General features: G+C 41.1%; 1 protein-coding gene across 1 annotated transcript; it reads right to left on the reverse strand.

The window, feature by feature from the left end:
* Positions 1-2,098: 2,098 nt before the first annotated feature.
* LOC310958402 (aquaporin-3-like) lies at positions 2,099-14,279 on the reverse strand (the record flags this gene model as incomplete). The annotated part of the gene is made up of 6 exons (XM_083929330.1): positions 2,099-2,276; positions 4,010-4,227; positions 6,751-6,869; positions 7,936-8,073; positions 11,823-11,949; positions 14,172-14,279. The coding sequence occupies 6 exons, from the start codon at positions 14,277-14,279 to the stop codon at positions 2,099-2,101; spliced, it is 888 nt and encodes a 295-aa protein (XP_083785456.1).
* Positions 14,280-14,490: the final 211 nt, after the last annotated feature.

Here is a 14,490-nt window from a genome sequence, read left to right on the forward strand (position 1 = left end):
CTCACCCTCGATAGCATGAATTCATGTACTTTTGTGTAGTTTAGTTTGGGTCCTGGGAGACACCAATTTTATCTTTTGGGTCTCGAACTATAAAAGTTTTGGAAACCCCTGGCAAACCTAAAAATTTAGTTATTAGTTGTCAGTTAAATCAACGTTAATTGTCTCCTGTGCTTTTAACTGAAAAGTTATTTCCTCTAAATATGGAACCATCATTTTAAAGTCTAGGTCTACCTAAATATGTCACTGAAGGTGTTTTAACTTTAGAGTCATTCAGAGTATATCAGCTTATTATTCTGTTTTTGATTGAATAATCTAAAAGGCTAATTTTTACTGCACTTGTTGGACATATTAAGTTAATTTTAAGTAGGCATAGTGGCAATACTCTTTTTCAGCTGAGCTTAATTTCAAAAGCTCTTATGATGTGAGGAGAAGGTGGCAGCATCTGCACTAACTATGGCCCAATAATAGCATTTGCAAAAGCAATGCTGCCTAAAGGGTGCTAATGAGCACTGGACTTATAATGTTGGTCATTTTGTGACAATGTTAAACTTGTTTTGTTACTTATTTAGGTTTTTAAAAGTATATGTTTTGAAATTTCTACTCTATTTCTATATCTTAGATCTTGCATATTTTAGGATGGTGTCAGATTATATGTAACATAACAGGGATGAACACTGGTTGCCCCCTATTGGTTGAATTTTTCTCTATGGTACCGACAGACTCAAGAATCACCACTGCGTTTCATGACATGTCAAAAAATAGATTTATAGTTGTATAGACTGCAGTAAATTATTCTTTTGTATGCCCCTTACAGTACGTGTGTAATTTATGTAGATTTTGCACAACATTAGGCCCAGTAGAAACATAGTAGAAATAAATGTTTTAATGTATGTAAATGTAATTGCTGAAGCTCAGGATCCTGCTCCTGCATGTTTTGATTTTTCACAGATCATTTTTAATCAGGCAAATCTCAATCTGTTCAAGTGGTGGGACCGCACATAAGGACAATTAACAGTTTCAAAAACCTGACACGATTGTGTTCATTTATAAAAGTGTGTCTGAAGTGAGGTGTCTTTCACTCTTTCACGGAGCCCCGCAGTGGTGGCAGTCAACAAAGTTTTACAGAAGAATCACAAAATCACCTCATACAGAAATCAACAAGACATCTTTCCACTTGCATGAGAGGCGAAATGTCTTCAAATATCGTCAACCAAGTCCAGTCTGATTCAACCCTTTCCTGGAGACCTGGATGACTGGGAATCTTCACACACAAGACACATTTCAAAACTCAAACTGTCTTTTGTTTGGCTTTTTACTGTGACCGGATATATTTGTTTTGTTAGACACACAGCACGAAGGAAATGGCTTTGTGCTTCAAGCAGAAATAAAAGAGCATGCTGGAGTTAAGTGAAAATGAATGTGCCATAATATCCCGAGAAACTGTTCCTGTCAATAGCTGTGTCTCCATTCAACTGTCGAGTGAATTTCAGGCAAACTTCTGAAATGTTGCACAAAAAAAGAAATGCCTATTAGAATTGGTCGGAAGCTGGTGCTATTGGACACGCACGGCTGTGATCTGACAGTAAACAGTAGAAGAATAGCAATTGGGAATCTGAAACAACAACCATCTACGAGAGAAACGTGTAGAGAGGTTTTCAGGAATTTGGTTCAACTGGGCATTTTAATTGCTTCTTCATGTCAGCTGGTACGTTTCACGCTGTCCAGAGACTCAGACAAATTCATGTCACATCCAAGAAACAGTCATCCGAGTTAAATTTGAGACATTTCCATTTCCCATTTAGTGTATCAACTCTTGTTCAACAAAGGCAGAAAACACCTCAAGTGAGCTTAAAAACATGATTGCACAATTGAGGAAGTTATATTGCATTTTGCCATTTAGATACAGCTTTTCTAACATGATGATACTTGAACAAAACAACAGAGATGTCATAAGAGTAGGCCTAGATGTCTACCCAAACACAAATGTTAGTTAAAATAGATCAAAAAGTAAAGAGAGATTTCGATACAGCATGTTCTATAGTTGATCGGTAAGCACGTCATACTGGGACATAAAAAAAGAACTGAAATCCAGCTGGGCTCATGCATCTTCGTTGGTTGCCATATTGGAAAGGTTGACTCTTTCCTCCTCCTCCTTCTGCTTCTCTTGCACTTCTCCTTCTAAATGGTATCCAACCATTAGCTGGTAAATGAGCACACCCACCACTGCACCCAAGAAGGGTGCACAGATGGGCACAAAGAACCAGTAGGTGTTTGCTCTGTAAGAAAACAAATGAGCTGAACTGTAAAGCATGTTGTGATTTTATTGTTTTGTATTACATTTACCTGCAGGAGCAGGCCTAAATAAAATATTAGTGCATAGCAGGAGTCATAGAGATGTAATGTAACGGGTCAGAAAGCGTCGTGAGCCATGTCAATATTGAGACAATCTAATTTTAATATGATTAACGGGGATTCTACTGATTTTACACAACCCTGTCACCTAAAAACTACGTTCCCATACGACCAAACTTCATTCTTTTCAATTTCAAGGGAAATGTATTGTCCCAGACTAGGTTTCTCTTTGGCGTATCACACTAACTTTTCTAATTAAAAGTCCACCAGAGTCTGCGCTGGAAAGAGGTTGGGGTAGGTCAAGCACATAGAGGACTTTCACCCAGAAGAACGGCAGGTCTCTAGTACTTGAGTCCCTCTGTGAGCTCGGACTTGAGACCACTTATGTGAAGTCTTGCACTCTTGCTCTCGTGCATTTTTTTGACTTATCTTGCACTCTGCAATTGTTAAGTTGTTCCTGGCTGCTGATTCGGAATTAGTTGTACAGACGGTTGCCTAAACTCTATGGATTGATTAGTTTATTGTTAGATTATAGATCAATCTTGTTTATAGACCCATCCTAACTCCTCAATCACTATATAAGCATTTGAAAAAGACTTTATTTCATACTTTATGTTATGAAAACAGGTCAACGTTGACTTGCTTACGTAACGTACTTAACCCACGTTACATACTTAACTTACATACGTAACTTCACTTGCATAACAAACATAAATCATCATCTTTTTCTAAACCTAAACAAGTACTTTTGTTTCGATTCCCAGCATTAACCATGTACATTTCCCTCAAAACGTTATTGAGAATGGGGTTTTGTTGGGAACATCCTTTTCTAGAGTCCAACACAGTCTCACACGCCAAAGGCCCCTGACCAAGCGCCAGTTTTTGACGCGTTGGGTGTGAGACTGTGTTGTAGAGTCATAAGGTTGTGTCACAAGGAGTACGACCGCCTTTGAAAACACAATGTATATAATGTATAATTGTATATTTCTCCTGTAGCTCTTAAGGGGGCCTACATTACAAACTGGAGGTGTGGAGTTTGAAAGAAGTCGTCACCTAAGAAGCAGGGAAGGTTGAAAGACACCACGGCGTGACATTACGGGTAATGCATTGTCCAGTGCTTTTGGGGATTGGAAACTTAAAGTCAGGATATCACGGCCTCTGCTGTGCGGATATTAAGTAAACTACAATCTTTCTAGGTTCACTCTTGCTGTTTGATTCTAAGTAGCTCTGCATGCCTTTGTTAATAAATGACATAGCTATATTGAGTTAGAAATGCAATTAAAGGTGTTGCAAATAATATTTATTTCCATCTTCGCTCTAATTTCTGTATTTCTACTGTTTTTAGGTGGAAATTGATCAAAGTTTTCACTAGGGAAATGGTTGACGTAGGGAGAAGTGTGTGTTGGTAAATGTCTGCTTGATTGACAGGTGTCTCACTGTATCTGGGTCAGGCCCGCCGGTTGATGCTCGCCATGTCCTTCTTCAGCTCTACCCAGACTTCCTCCACTTTTAATTTACCGACTCCAGTCACTGACCAAATAGTGTCTAGTGATAAACCTGAATCCAATCTAAATTACATCTCCCGATCCACCCATGGGTGAATGTTCACTACAGTTCGACATGTTTTAAAGTAGTCCAAAAAGGGTTTTGTACTCACGTGAAAACCTCTCCACCCCAGCCTGCAAGAGCTGTGAAGATGCGCGGCCCCAGGTCCCTGGCCGGGTTGACAGCATAGCCAGAGTTGAAGCCCATTGACAGTCCAATGACCAACACCACGAAGCCCACAGTGAAGGGCTCCAGACCTGCAGGGACTGGATTGTTATGTGGATCCACTATGGCCAGGATGCACAAGATCAATGCAGCCGTTCCAATAATCTGAGGAACAGTACAGGGAGAAGGACAGATTTGTGCTTTTTGTTGACATTATTTTGATGTGAGCCTTAAATATTTTTCATTCAACACAATTTTAATCACACCAACATGAAAGCTGGGTCATGACCGAAAGAACGAGGTCGCGGGTACAAGCGGCCGAAATGGGTTTTCTCAGGAGGGTGGCTGGAGTCTCCCTTAGAGAGAGGGGGAGAAGTTCAGCATCCGTGAGGAACTCGGAGTAGAGACGCTGCTCCTTTGCGTTGAAAGGAGCCAGTTGAGGTGGTTCGGGCATCTAGTAAGGATGCCTTCTGGGCGCCTCCCTAGGGAGGTGTTCCAGGCACGTCCAGCTGGGAGGAGGCCTCGGGGAAGACCCAGGACCAGGTCGAGAGATTATATCTCCACACTGGCCTGGGAACGCCTCGGTTTCCCCCAGTTAGAGCTGGTTAATGTGGCCCGGGAAAGGGAAGTTTGGGGTCCCCTGCTAAAGCTGCTGCCCCCGCGACCTGACCCCGGATAAGAGGTTGAAGATGAGATGAGATGAGATGAATTTGCCTTGTGATATCTCTTTAATCACCTCAAATAAATCTCTCTAAAGCCTGCATAGACTAAGAAACATGGACATGGTTTTATATTTTTGTCGATTCTGAGCTCATTCTTTCAGTTTGTATCAACAAACATTACATGATTCGAGGGAACCTACCCTTTCTTTCTGGTTCAGTGTAATGTCACTGTCAAGGATAACCTTTGGGTGAGCATAGCAAATTTGACCACAAACAAGTTCCAAAACTAAAAGTTTTATTTAGGTGTTTTGAAGCTCCATGGGAAGTTTGGTGCAAACACACCCTCTCATCAGTGGGTTCAGGCAGCCTTTTATTGGAAATTGTCTTGGGCATCTTGTGACAATAATACATGTTGGTGCTGTCTTTATATTTCGGTCAATATCACCTCTGAGAGTAAATATATAAGTGTGATGTATCATTGGAAAATACACAACCCAATCTGCCGATATATGGAAGACTGCCCTTTCTCAGAAATAAAGCTTTTATTCCTCGCTGCAAACACTAAAGATGAAGACATACACACACACACACACACACACACACACACACACACACACACACACACACAGGCTTTTAAGGGTTTTAAAGAGTTGTTATATTCATAGTGGATTTGTTCTGAAGACACTGACTAGCTGTCAAACTGAAAACTTCTCTTGAAGAGGAATAAAGGTAAAATCATGTCCACTTTTTCATCAAACAGCACACCGGAGAACTTCAACTGCCCACTGATGCATTTTGACAAGGAGAGCTTAGGTGAACATGGGGTGTTTTCTTCCCATTTGCATGGTTGCATCACTGCAGGCCTGGACTTGAAACCAATCTAGTTTCACAGCATATACACACAGTAGATATGACACAGAGCGCTCCACACGCAGCGGCATGTCAGGAGATATCGGAGTGCTGCAGCAGCAGTGCTGGCGAGTGGCCAACCTGGTCAGCAGGTGTCATGTGTACTGCAGAGACTGTGAGATTGCAGAATAGGAAGTGAATAAGTGGTCTTGGAAAAACTAAAACAGGAGAAAAGAAGCTGTTCAGTGAGTGAGTCTTTATTGAAATAAAACAGTGTATGCTGCCACAAATGTAATATTAAATCTTTTTCTGATAGTTGTTAAACATGGCTAGCATACAGCTGTTAATGGTATTTTGTGGAGGCAAAAGCTCTTTTGCATGTTGTCAATAGATTCTGTTTACTTGTGCTCTGTCTGTTTAGACAAGTTAGCAAGCAGCCTCTCCCAGAAATGTCCCATACACCTGTTGAAACGATGTAAGTTTGTTTTTTGGATAAATACACGCGTGGTGTCCAGATTTTTGACGCACGGTGCATCATTTTACACACAGGGTACCTTCATTAATAATTAAAATCTTCTGACGGAGCAGGATCTAATTGACCTTCCTTTTCCACACACTTACAAGCTGTTCCACACAGATTGCGAGTTTAGAAGACCAGATCAAATGAATAGTGACACTGACCTGCTCATTATACTGTCTGCTGCTTTTAAAAGGTTAAAGAGAGCTGATGTGATATGATGTGATCGGGTATGAGGCTATTATTATTATAAATATTATTAATAATATATTAGGCTTTTACTGGAGTGCAAGATTCCAATGCAATATGGCTGAGACACCCTGCTACAGTACAATGTGTCCAATGGACTGTTTTTTAATCATCTGTCTTTTATAAGACACACTTTTATTTCAGTCAATGCTGCAGTCTATTCAGCTCCACCAGGCATGCATCACTATGACCTCAAGTATCGACTGTATTTAAGTCTGTCTTTTTTACTTTTGACATTGAGGATGTTGCCTAATGCAACAGACAATGGACATTGATGGAAAATTAATGTACGTGTCTCATTACTTTGCAGTACTTGAACTGAAGTGTGTGTGTGTGTGTGTGTGTGTGTGAGAGTGTGTGCTGCTTTCAATGGATCCAGTTTCACTGGGTAGAGGGGATCGTCACTGTTACCTGATCAAAGAATCCATTTGCCAGAGTGAGATGCTTGGATGGATATGTGGCAAAAATACCAGCTGTGGCGTTCTCCCCCACCACAATCAGCTCCCCCTGGCTGAAGTCCCATAATGCATCTGGTGGAAAAAGGTTCAATTATTTATGTATTTCAATAGCACGAAAAGCTTTGCCAAAGTTTTCACTTCTCCAGTGAAATTTCTCAACATCTGGTACAAAATTTTACACAAACGTATGTTGACACTCATGGTTTTCAGACACTATCGTATTTACTTAATTTCTAGCACAATCATGAGGTTGACATTTATGTTTTTGGGGGCATGATATGTATTTATTAGATGGTATGAGTAGAAAACCATGTGTATGATTGTTGGTTGAGCTCCTGTGTAAGCGATTCAGTCGAGCCACCAAAAAGGTTGCAGATTTGTCAAGAGCAGCCAAAAAGGTGCATGTGTAGGGGTTCATATGTTCACCAACATGTTTCTTCAAAGCAAATAAATGCTTAGCGACATTTTCTTGTCGTCAACACTTGACAATTGATAAATATTGTTCATAAATGCATAATAGTCCAGAACCTCATAGTTAATTTTCGATTACAAGGGGGAGTTATGAAGAGTTCAGACCCAAATGCCTCTAGATGCGATTGGAGGACCTACAACCAATCAGAGCAACACAATGATGTAGTGTTGATGTAGTGCTATTCACATACTGTCTCAAATTACAGCAGTGCACTAAAATGTGTTTCTGAAAAAATTTGAGGGAGTAAAGAGGCAATGCAGTAACAGAATCTTGATTTTGTGAACAATGCTCTGAAAGGACCTGCGGACTGGACGCAACTGGATAGACCTACAGCTAATCAGAACAGCAAAACATGTGACTTTTTAAAATCTGGATCATGATGCTCCTCTGTGATTGGTGCAGTAAGGTTCTGGAAATCTGTCTGAACGTGAGTGGGGCTAGAGGCATGAGCTCTGCAGATTTGTATGGTTCCCAGGCTACCTGTATACTGAAAGATATCAAAGGTTCACAAATGTTCTGGTACTCCGGGTCCACCCATCTTGTGTCCCCTCCTACAACCTTTTTTAACTACTAAGTGTACCACTAGACCACAAGAATCTTAATTCGTCCAAGGATTATAGGTGTGTAACCTGTTAGACTTTGAAATACAAACTAGTTCTCACGTACCAAAATACATGCCGAATACAACCGCTGCACCCAGAAAGGCTCCCAGAGTTTGGAAGAGAAAGAACAGCGGGAACTTCCTCCAAGGTTCTCTCCCAAGTAAACACAATGAGAAGGTCAACGCTGGGTTCAGATGACCACCTGAAGATGAGAAAGATAAGGACACTTTAGTGCATTTTCATACGTGCGATCAGATTCTATGTGATTCACCAACAAACACATGGAAGCTGTTTTATCTCTGCTGCATACAGCACACAGTCCCACCCCCTTTAGGGTATATTCAATCATTACTGTCTCAGGAAAGTCTTGGAATGGAAGGTCTCTGTGACACAAATTAAATTGGAGGGATGAAAAGATTCAGAAAAGTATCCTTTTTCTAACCTTGAATGGGGGAAATAACTGCTCTGATGGCACACTCATGTGGGCGCCTTGCTTCTATTCACACCTTAATCGTGTCAGGGTAGGAGCTATCTAATTATAAGGGCTTATTTTTTCCGCTGGTATGTGTGTAAGAAGGGGGCAGCTTCATTATAAAGGCATTGAAGAAGTGAGCATGAGTGAACCGGGGAACCCTTTGTAGTGTCGCTGCTTTTGACAGGATACTGGGACTGAGGATTGATTCTCTCGCTTTCCTTTCAATTACAGACCACGTAGTTTTCAAGTTCAGTGGTAAGTACCCCCTCCTTCTCTTTCTGTGTGCGTGTGTGTGTGTGTGTGTGTGTGTGTGTGTGTGTGTGTGTGTGTGTGTGTGTGTGTGTGTGTCGTCTTTTAAACTTTGCATTCCTCCGTCCACTGCTTCCTGTTCTGCCCCCTGCTGTTTAGCTGTCGTTCGTCCGTCAACTGCATCAGTGTGGTAAATACTGCACCTCAGATAACTGTCAGTTTACCCTTTGCTGATTTTAATTTCTGTCAAGCCATCAATAATAATCACTGCCTGTTATGGCGATGGCAGTTTGAAGAAATAAAAAAGCTGAGTTTTGCGGAAACACTCTTTGAATGACAGGTACTTCATGACACTGATGCAAATCACTGTGGCTCAACCTACCGTGATGGTCTTGACGATGATAAAGTTTTCCTCCCTTTTACTTTGTTGACATCTGTTGTTGCTGATGTAAGAGTGAATATATGATATAATAAATAATAAATATATAATAATAATGAAATGCAAAATCAATCATTTCCATTTAACTGCCTTTGCTTTTCTTTGAACCTCATTTAAATCTATAAATAAGCGTTGAAGTGGTTGTTGCACATTTCATGAAGATGACAAAATACAGAATTGACCACAAAGTTTTGTTATTACACCAAATGAAAAATGTTTTATATGATATTCTGGGCTTTGTTAGAACAAATATATACTTATTTATTTTGGGTGAGCTGTAAAAATCCAATAAGAGAAATCCAAATAGACTTATCTGGGTTTTGGGAGGATTGATGCTTCATAAAAAAGTAACATCGCAGATATGGATATAATGTGAAAATCCATGTTTCACATCTAAGGCCACAAATAGTGACGTATCATTTTCTGTAGCAGACTGAAGAAACATATCATCAATTCAAAATCACTTGTATAAGAAATTATCATAAAATTATCATTAAAATTATGATTAAAAACCTATGGTGATGAAACAGTGTCGCCTGTGTGACGTCCGTCATTTCCTGGCAACACTCGCAGAGACCCGAAAAAATGCTTCACACACAAGTGAGTTAAAGAGTGAGTCTGTTGCGTTAGCTCTGCCTACTCTCGTCACTAATGTCTGTTTGTGGTAGTTCGAGTCCCTGTGTGGATCATGAAAGGAGGGCGAACTGGTGGCTGGAGAGGTGCCAGTTCATCTCCTGGGCGCTGCCGAGGTGCTGCTGAGCAAGGCACCGAACCCCCAACTGCTCACTCTGACATCTCTCCATTAATTGCATGTATATAGGTCCTGTTTGTGCATGTGTGTGTATTTCAGGCCTGTGTGTGTGTGTGTGTGTGTGTGTGTGTGTGTGTGTGTGTGTGTGTGTGTGTGTGTGTGTGTGTGTGTGTGTGTGTGTGTGTGTGTGTGTGTGTGTAACCTGTATAATAACAGAGTGAAACAATTGAGCCCTTGCAGGATTAATAAAGTAATTCTTCTTCTTTCATGCTTATTGTGGTCTTGTGTTCTTCTTGAATGTCCTCAGCCAATAGAATTTCCTAAACCTGTAACTAGCAAATCATTACAACACAGTCTGTGCATCTCTGTCCGTGTTGTTACAAAATCTTAGAGGTGTCGCCCAGGCCGCAATAGTGCAATATCGCCGTCCACCTCATGAATGTCTCCACAGACACCCAGTGCACAGTACTGCAGACACAAGTGCTTTCATCACTTGGCCACAGGCTCCATCACCATTGGGTTGCATCATTTGGCGATAGATAGTTTATTTAAATGAAAATCTTTGAGATTATTACTGTGAGGCAGCTAATGAGCGCTTGGGTGCGGTGTCTGAAGAACAATTGTTGTGCGATTGTGTGGCCGTATGCACCCATCAGAGACCGTCTCCAGTGGTGAACTGTTGAGGCGGCACATATTCTAATAAGATGCATCAGGACATTCTAATCGCATTACAGATGCCGGCTAGAGCTGGGTATTTCAGCGATTTAATGAACACTAGTGTATTAAGGGGACACTTTACCCATTTTAATCCAGGTCTGTGTCATGGAAATGTGGGCATTGTTTTTCAGATCTCGGTGGCGGAAGTCTCCGAGGAATAGACGACGGAGACGCTTTAACTGTCCTGATCTGCTGTGTTTTAAGTTGTGTTTTCCTTGTTTCTCAGTCATTTCCAGTTATCAGTGTTTCCTGTTGAACTGTGTATACTCACATTGTTTCTTCTTTTAGGTAACTTCCTGCTCTTATGCCCTGCCTGTGTGATTGTCTGCCCACCCTGATTCATTGATCACGTGTTCCTCATAAGCTCTCATGTCACCTGTCCCTCGTTACCACCCTCCTTTCCCAGTGTATTTAGGCTCTTTTTACACGTACACAGTTGTTTAAAACAGAGACATTTCCCTGCGTTTGTGCCCTTCATTAACACGCAAACGGAGAATTCGCCTCTGAAAACGATTCTTTCTAATAAACCACGACCAGAGTGAATATTTTGAAAAACTCACATTTGCAGGTAAACAGAGAAAAGAGTTAAAACGATGCGTCAGAACTTGCACCTGCGTCATAGATGTGACCTTTGTTTCCATTTTCATTTGGCTGTGGTGATCATGAATCCTTGGCTAACGTTAGCTAGAGCCTCTCTATACACTGACACCTACAGGTTTGGCATGCTCTTGAGGGCATACATACACGGATTAGCGTAAACGAAATATTTTCCTGAGAACGGACAGGTGTGCACGATGTTATTTGTGAAAAAAATAAATAAAAATGTCCGTTTATGAAAACAGCCAACCACGTGTGAACGTAGCCTTTGTCTTAGTGTTTCCTTATCTCTGTTTCAGATTGTCTGTTTGGTTCATAGTAAGGGCTTTTTCGGTTTCTCCAGTGCTTATTGGGGTTTCAGTTTTATGTTATTAAAGCACACCTTATATTATTCCAACCTTCCTGTGTGGTGTTTTTCATTTGGGTCCAAGCTGGACAGTAACATTAACCATATAAATGCAATGGAAACGAGCCGCAGCTTCATAACGAAGGATAGAAAATAGAAAGATGAGGAGGTGTTTTGAGGCAAATCTTCCTGGTAATATTTCTGACCAGTGAGAGAACAGCTTGCTCACGCATGTCAACATAAATGAACCAAAGGGAAAATGTAGCAATTGTATCAAATGAGTCTCTAAATGGGAAGAAAGTAAACAATCATCTGAAAATGCTGAAGAGAACATTAGGGTTAAGAAGAGTTTGGAGGAAACTATGAAATACACTCACCTGAGATCTGTCCACTCACAAGGATGCCCAATGTTGCAGCAAAACCAAAGGCAAAGTTGACGGTGAGGAATGTGCCATGGGAGCCTCTGCTTAGCACCAGCTGTGCCACAGCACCACAACCAAACATCTGGATAGAGGAGGGGGTCACAGTTCAGTCAGTCTGGAATGATTAACTGAACTCATCTACCTTTTATGCCTTTATAACATTTCCTAACCACTCACTCTTTTTGAGATCCAACCAGAAATGTGCAGTGAAGAAGTTGAGAAATACACCCTGAGATGAAATCATTTTCTCGTACACAGACAGTAGTCGGAAAAACTTCAAAGAGAATAATAAAGCCCTGCAGTCGCTTGACCTCAAGTCAGGTTTTCTCGCAGAGTAGTGCTTTTTGTCGTATGCAGTGTTTGTCTGACCTCGGAGGTCATGTGTATGTTATGGTCAGGCTTTGCGGGGCTATTGATGCTGACAACAATCCGACTCCACCCGCTGAGTCTTTCTCGGAGGACGGGCTCCAACTCAAGGAGGGGACCAGACTGCCAGCGGAGGGAAAGGTCTCCTTGAATTAACAGATCAGTCACAGCCGGGGAGCAGAATAACAAATGGCCTGGTTGTTCGCCGTCGGCCCCCTCTCCTGATATTTGTGTTGTCCGTGGGTTACCATGAGAAACAGAAGGATTCCAGGTTGTTTTGCAGCGGCTTGAAAACAATACATTTTAAATCTGAAAGAATCTTGTGGCTTCCTGGCGTGTGGAAACAGGTTTCAGTGACGACTTCAGACCCTCTACTGAGTCTTGTATCATTAGCAATGTGTAAAGATATAAAATGATACGGTTATGTGTGTAATTTAAGTACAAAGAAGGGAGATAATTAATGCGGGAGTCTTAGGTGTGAAAGTTCTAATGAATATTGTTAAAGTTATTCAGCGTTTCTTCACTTCACAGACGTCTAAGAAAGCAGCAATTTAATGAGAAGAGAGCCGCAGTTCAACTTTTTAGCGCTACTGTAAAAGTTGCCTTTGAACAAATCCGTCTTGCAGTTACAGAAGACACCTGTGGAACCTCACAAAAAACAAATTATTGCGATGTTTTTTCATCAAACAGCTAAACTCTTGCCAGACACGACAGCGCCCTCACCTCTTTCTCTACACAAACATGTTGAACGAGGAGGGACTCCCTCGGGGCACTTTCAAAAGAGCCTTTTCTCTCTCCTCACGTTAAACTGAAAAGCTGGTAGGAGGATTCAGTATATAGGATTGCAGCCTATTAATCTGTTCTTATGATGTGTTTCACTCACCATCTTGTATCTTTAATTGTTGGTTGGATTCATCGATTGGGTAGATCACACAAATGGTTGTTTAGTTGTCATGTACTTACTCCACAATGTGCACTCTTGCTTAAATATTACCTGATCTTAGCCACATTCAGTAGTAATGCTTTCATTTTTGTTTTATCATATCTGTATATGCAACATATTCTCCACTGTTTATATGATAATCTTGAAATCAAGCACATTTTTTTCATGTGTTATCCTTTAAATGTCGAGCAATATCAGCAAACAGTGTGCCTGCGTAATCCATGGCAGTGAGGAACATGTTTATGCAACAAACTAGTCGTTAGGTTTATGTAAATATCGTGGTTCGGGTTTCAAAATAATGTAAATTTGAAAAAGTTGGTTAGTTTAGGCAATAAAACTACTTGTGTTTAGGAAAAGATCCTGGTTAGGGTTACAATAAGTGTTTCGTTACATCACTTAGTTAAAGTTGTACTCCGTCAGAATTGCGATACATTGTTTCTAGTGGGACAAATAAAGGATTTCTTCTTCTTCTTCTTCTTAAGTCCAGCGTGCTCCAATCACTGCATTTTTCTGCAGCCAGTAGGTGTGTTCATGTGTTTCGAACTGGAAGAAATTCTTTGTAAATATACGTAGATCAACCTGTCGCACAAGGGTAATAACTGGCCACACGTCACAGTCGAAAGTTAATCTTAACCCAATTTATCCTAAACCAACTCCTAGTTTGGCTGCACTGTGCTACAGCGAGCCGAGCTCAGAGCGCTGCCGCAGGTTTCTACAGACATTGCGCGGTGGCTCAACACGGGCCGCACCAGTGGAACCAAAGGTACATTTAATTTCCCCATTTCCTTCAGTCACACATCTTGTATTCCCATTCAATTAAATTTAATTGGCAGCAGAAAATAATCTGAAAAACTACACATTCATTTTTTTAAATTGAATTAAAATCTAGTTCATACGCGAGTACAGTACACAGCTAGCAATTTACCTTGTTATCCTTGTTTACTTGAACAAAATGGTCCGGTCAGCTGCAAGGTTGCAAAATATTCTCTACTCACCACCAGAATGAGGGTTCCCAGGCACTCTGCCAGGGCCTGGCGGAGGAGCACATGTCGGATCTGAAAGGTCGCTGCCAGTTTCTTCAGGACATCTTTGTGTTCACCCATGATGCAGTTATTAAAAGCTTATCTTGAAGTAGGCTCTGTGGTCTAACAACGAATGTGAGTCAGTGGCTGATCAGCTTTTAAGGGTCTCACAGGAGCCCTCCCTTTGGAATGCCTGCCACTCCTTAACACATTTTCTACTCATCTACCCACAGTTTTTGTGGCTTCTGATCTCCTGCTCTGACTTATTTTCAGCATCTCTCCCTCTACGGTA

This window comes from Echiichthys vipera (assembly GCF_963691815.1).
Source record: "Echiichthys vipera genome assembly, chromosome: 16".
NCBI lineage: Eukaryota > Metazoa > Chordata > Actinopteri > Perciformes > Trachinidae > Echiichthys > Echiichthys vipera.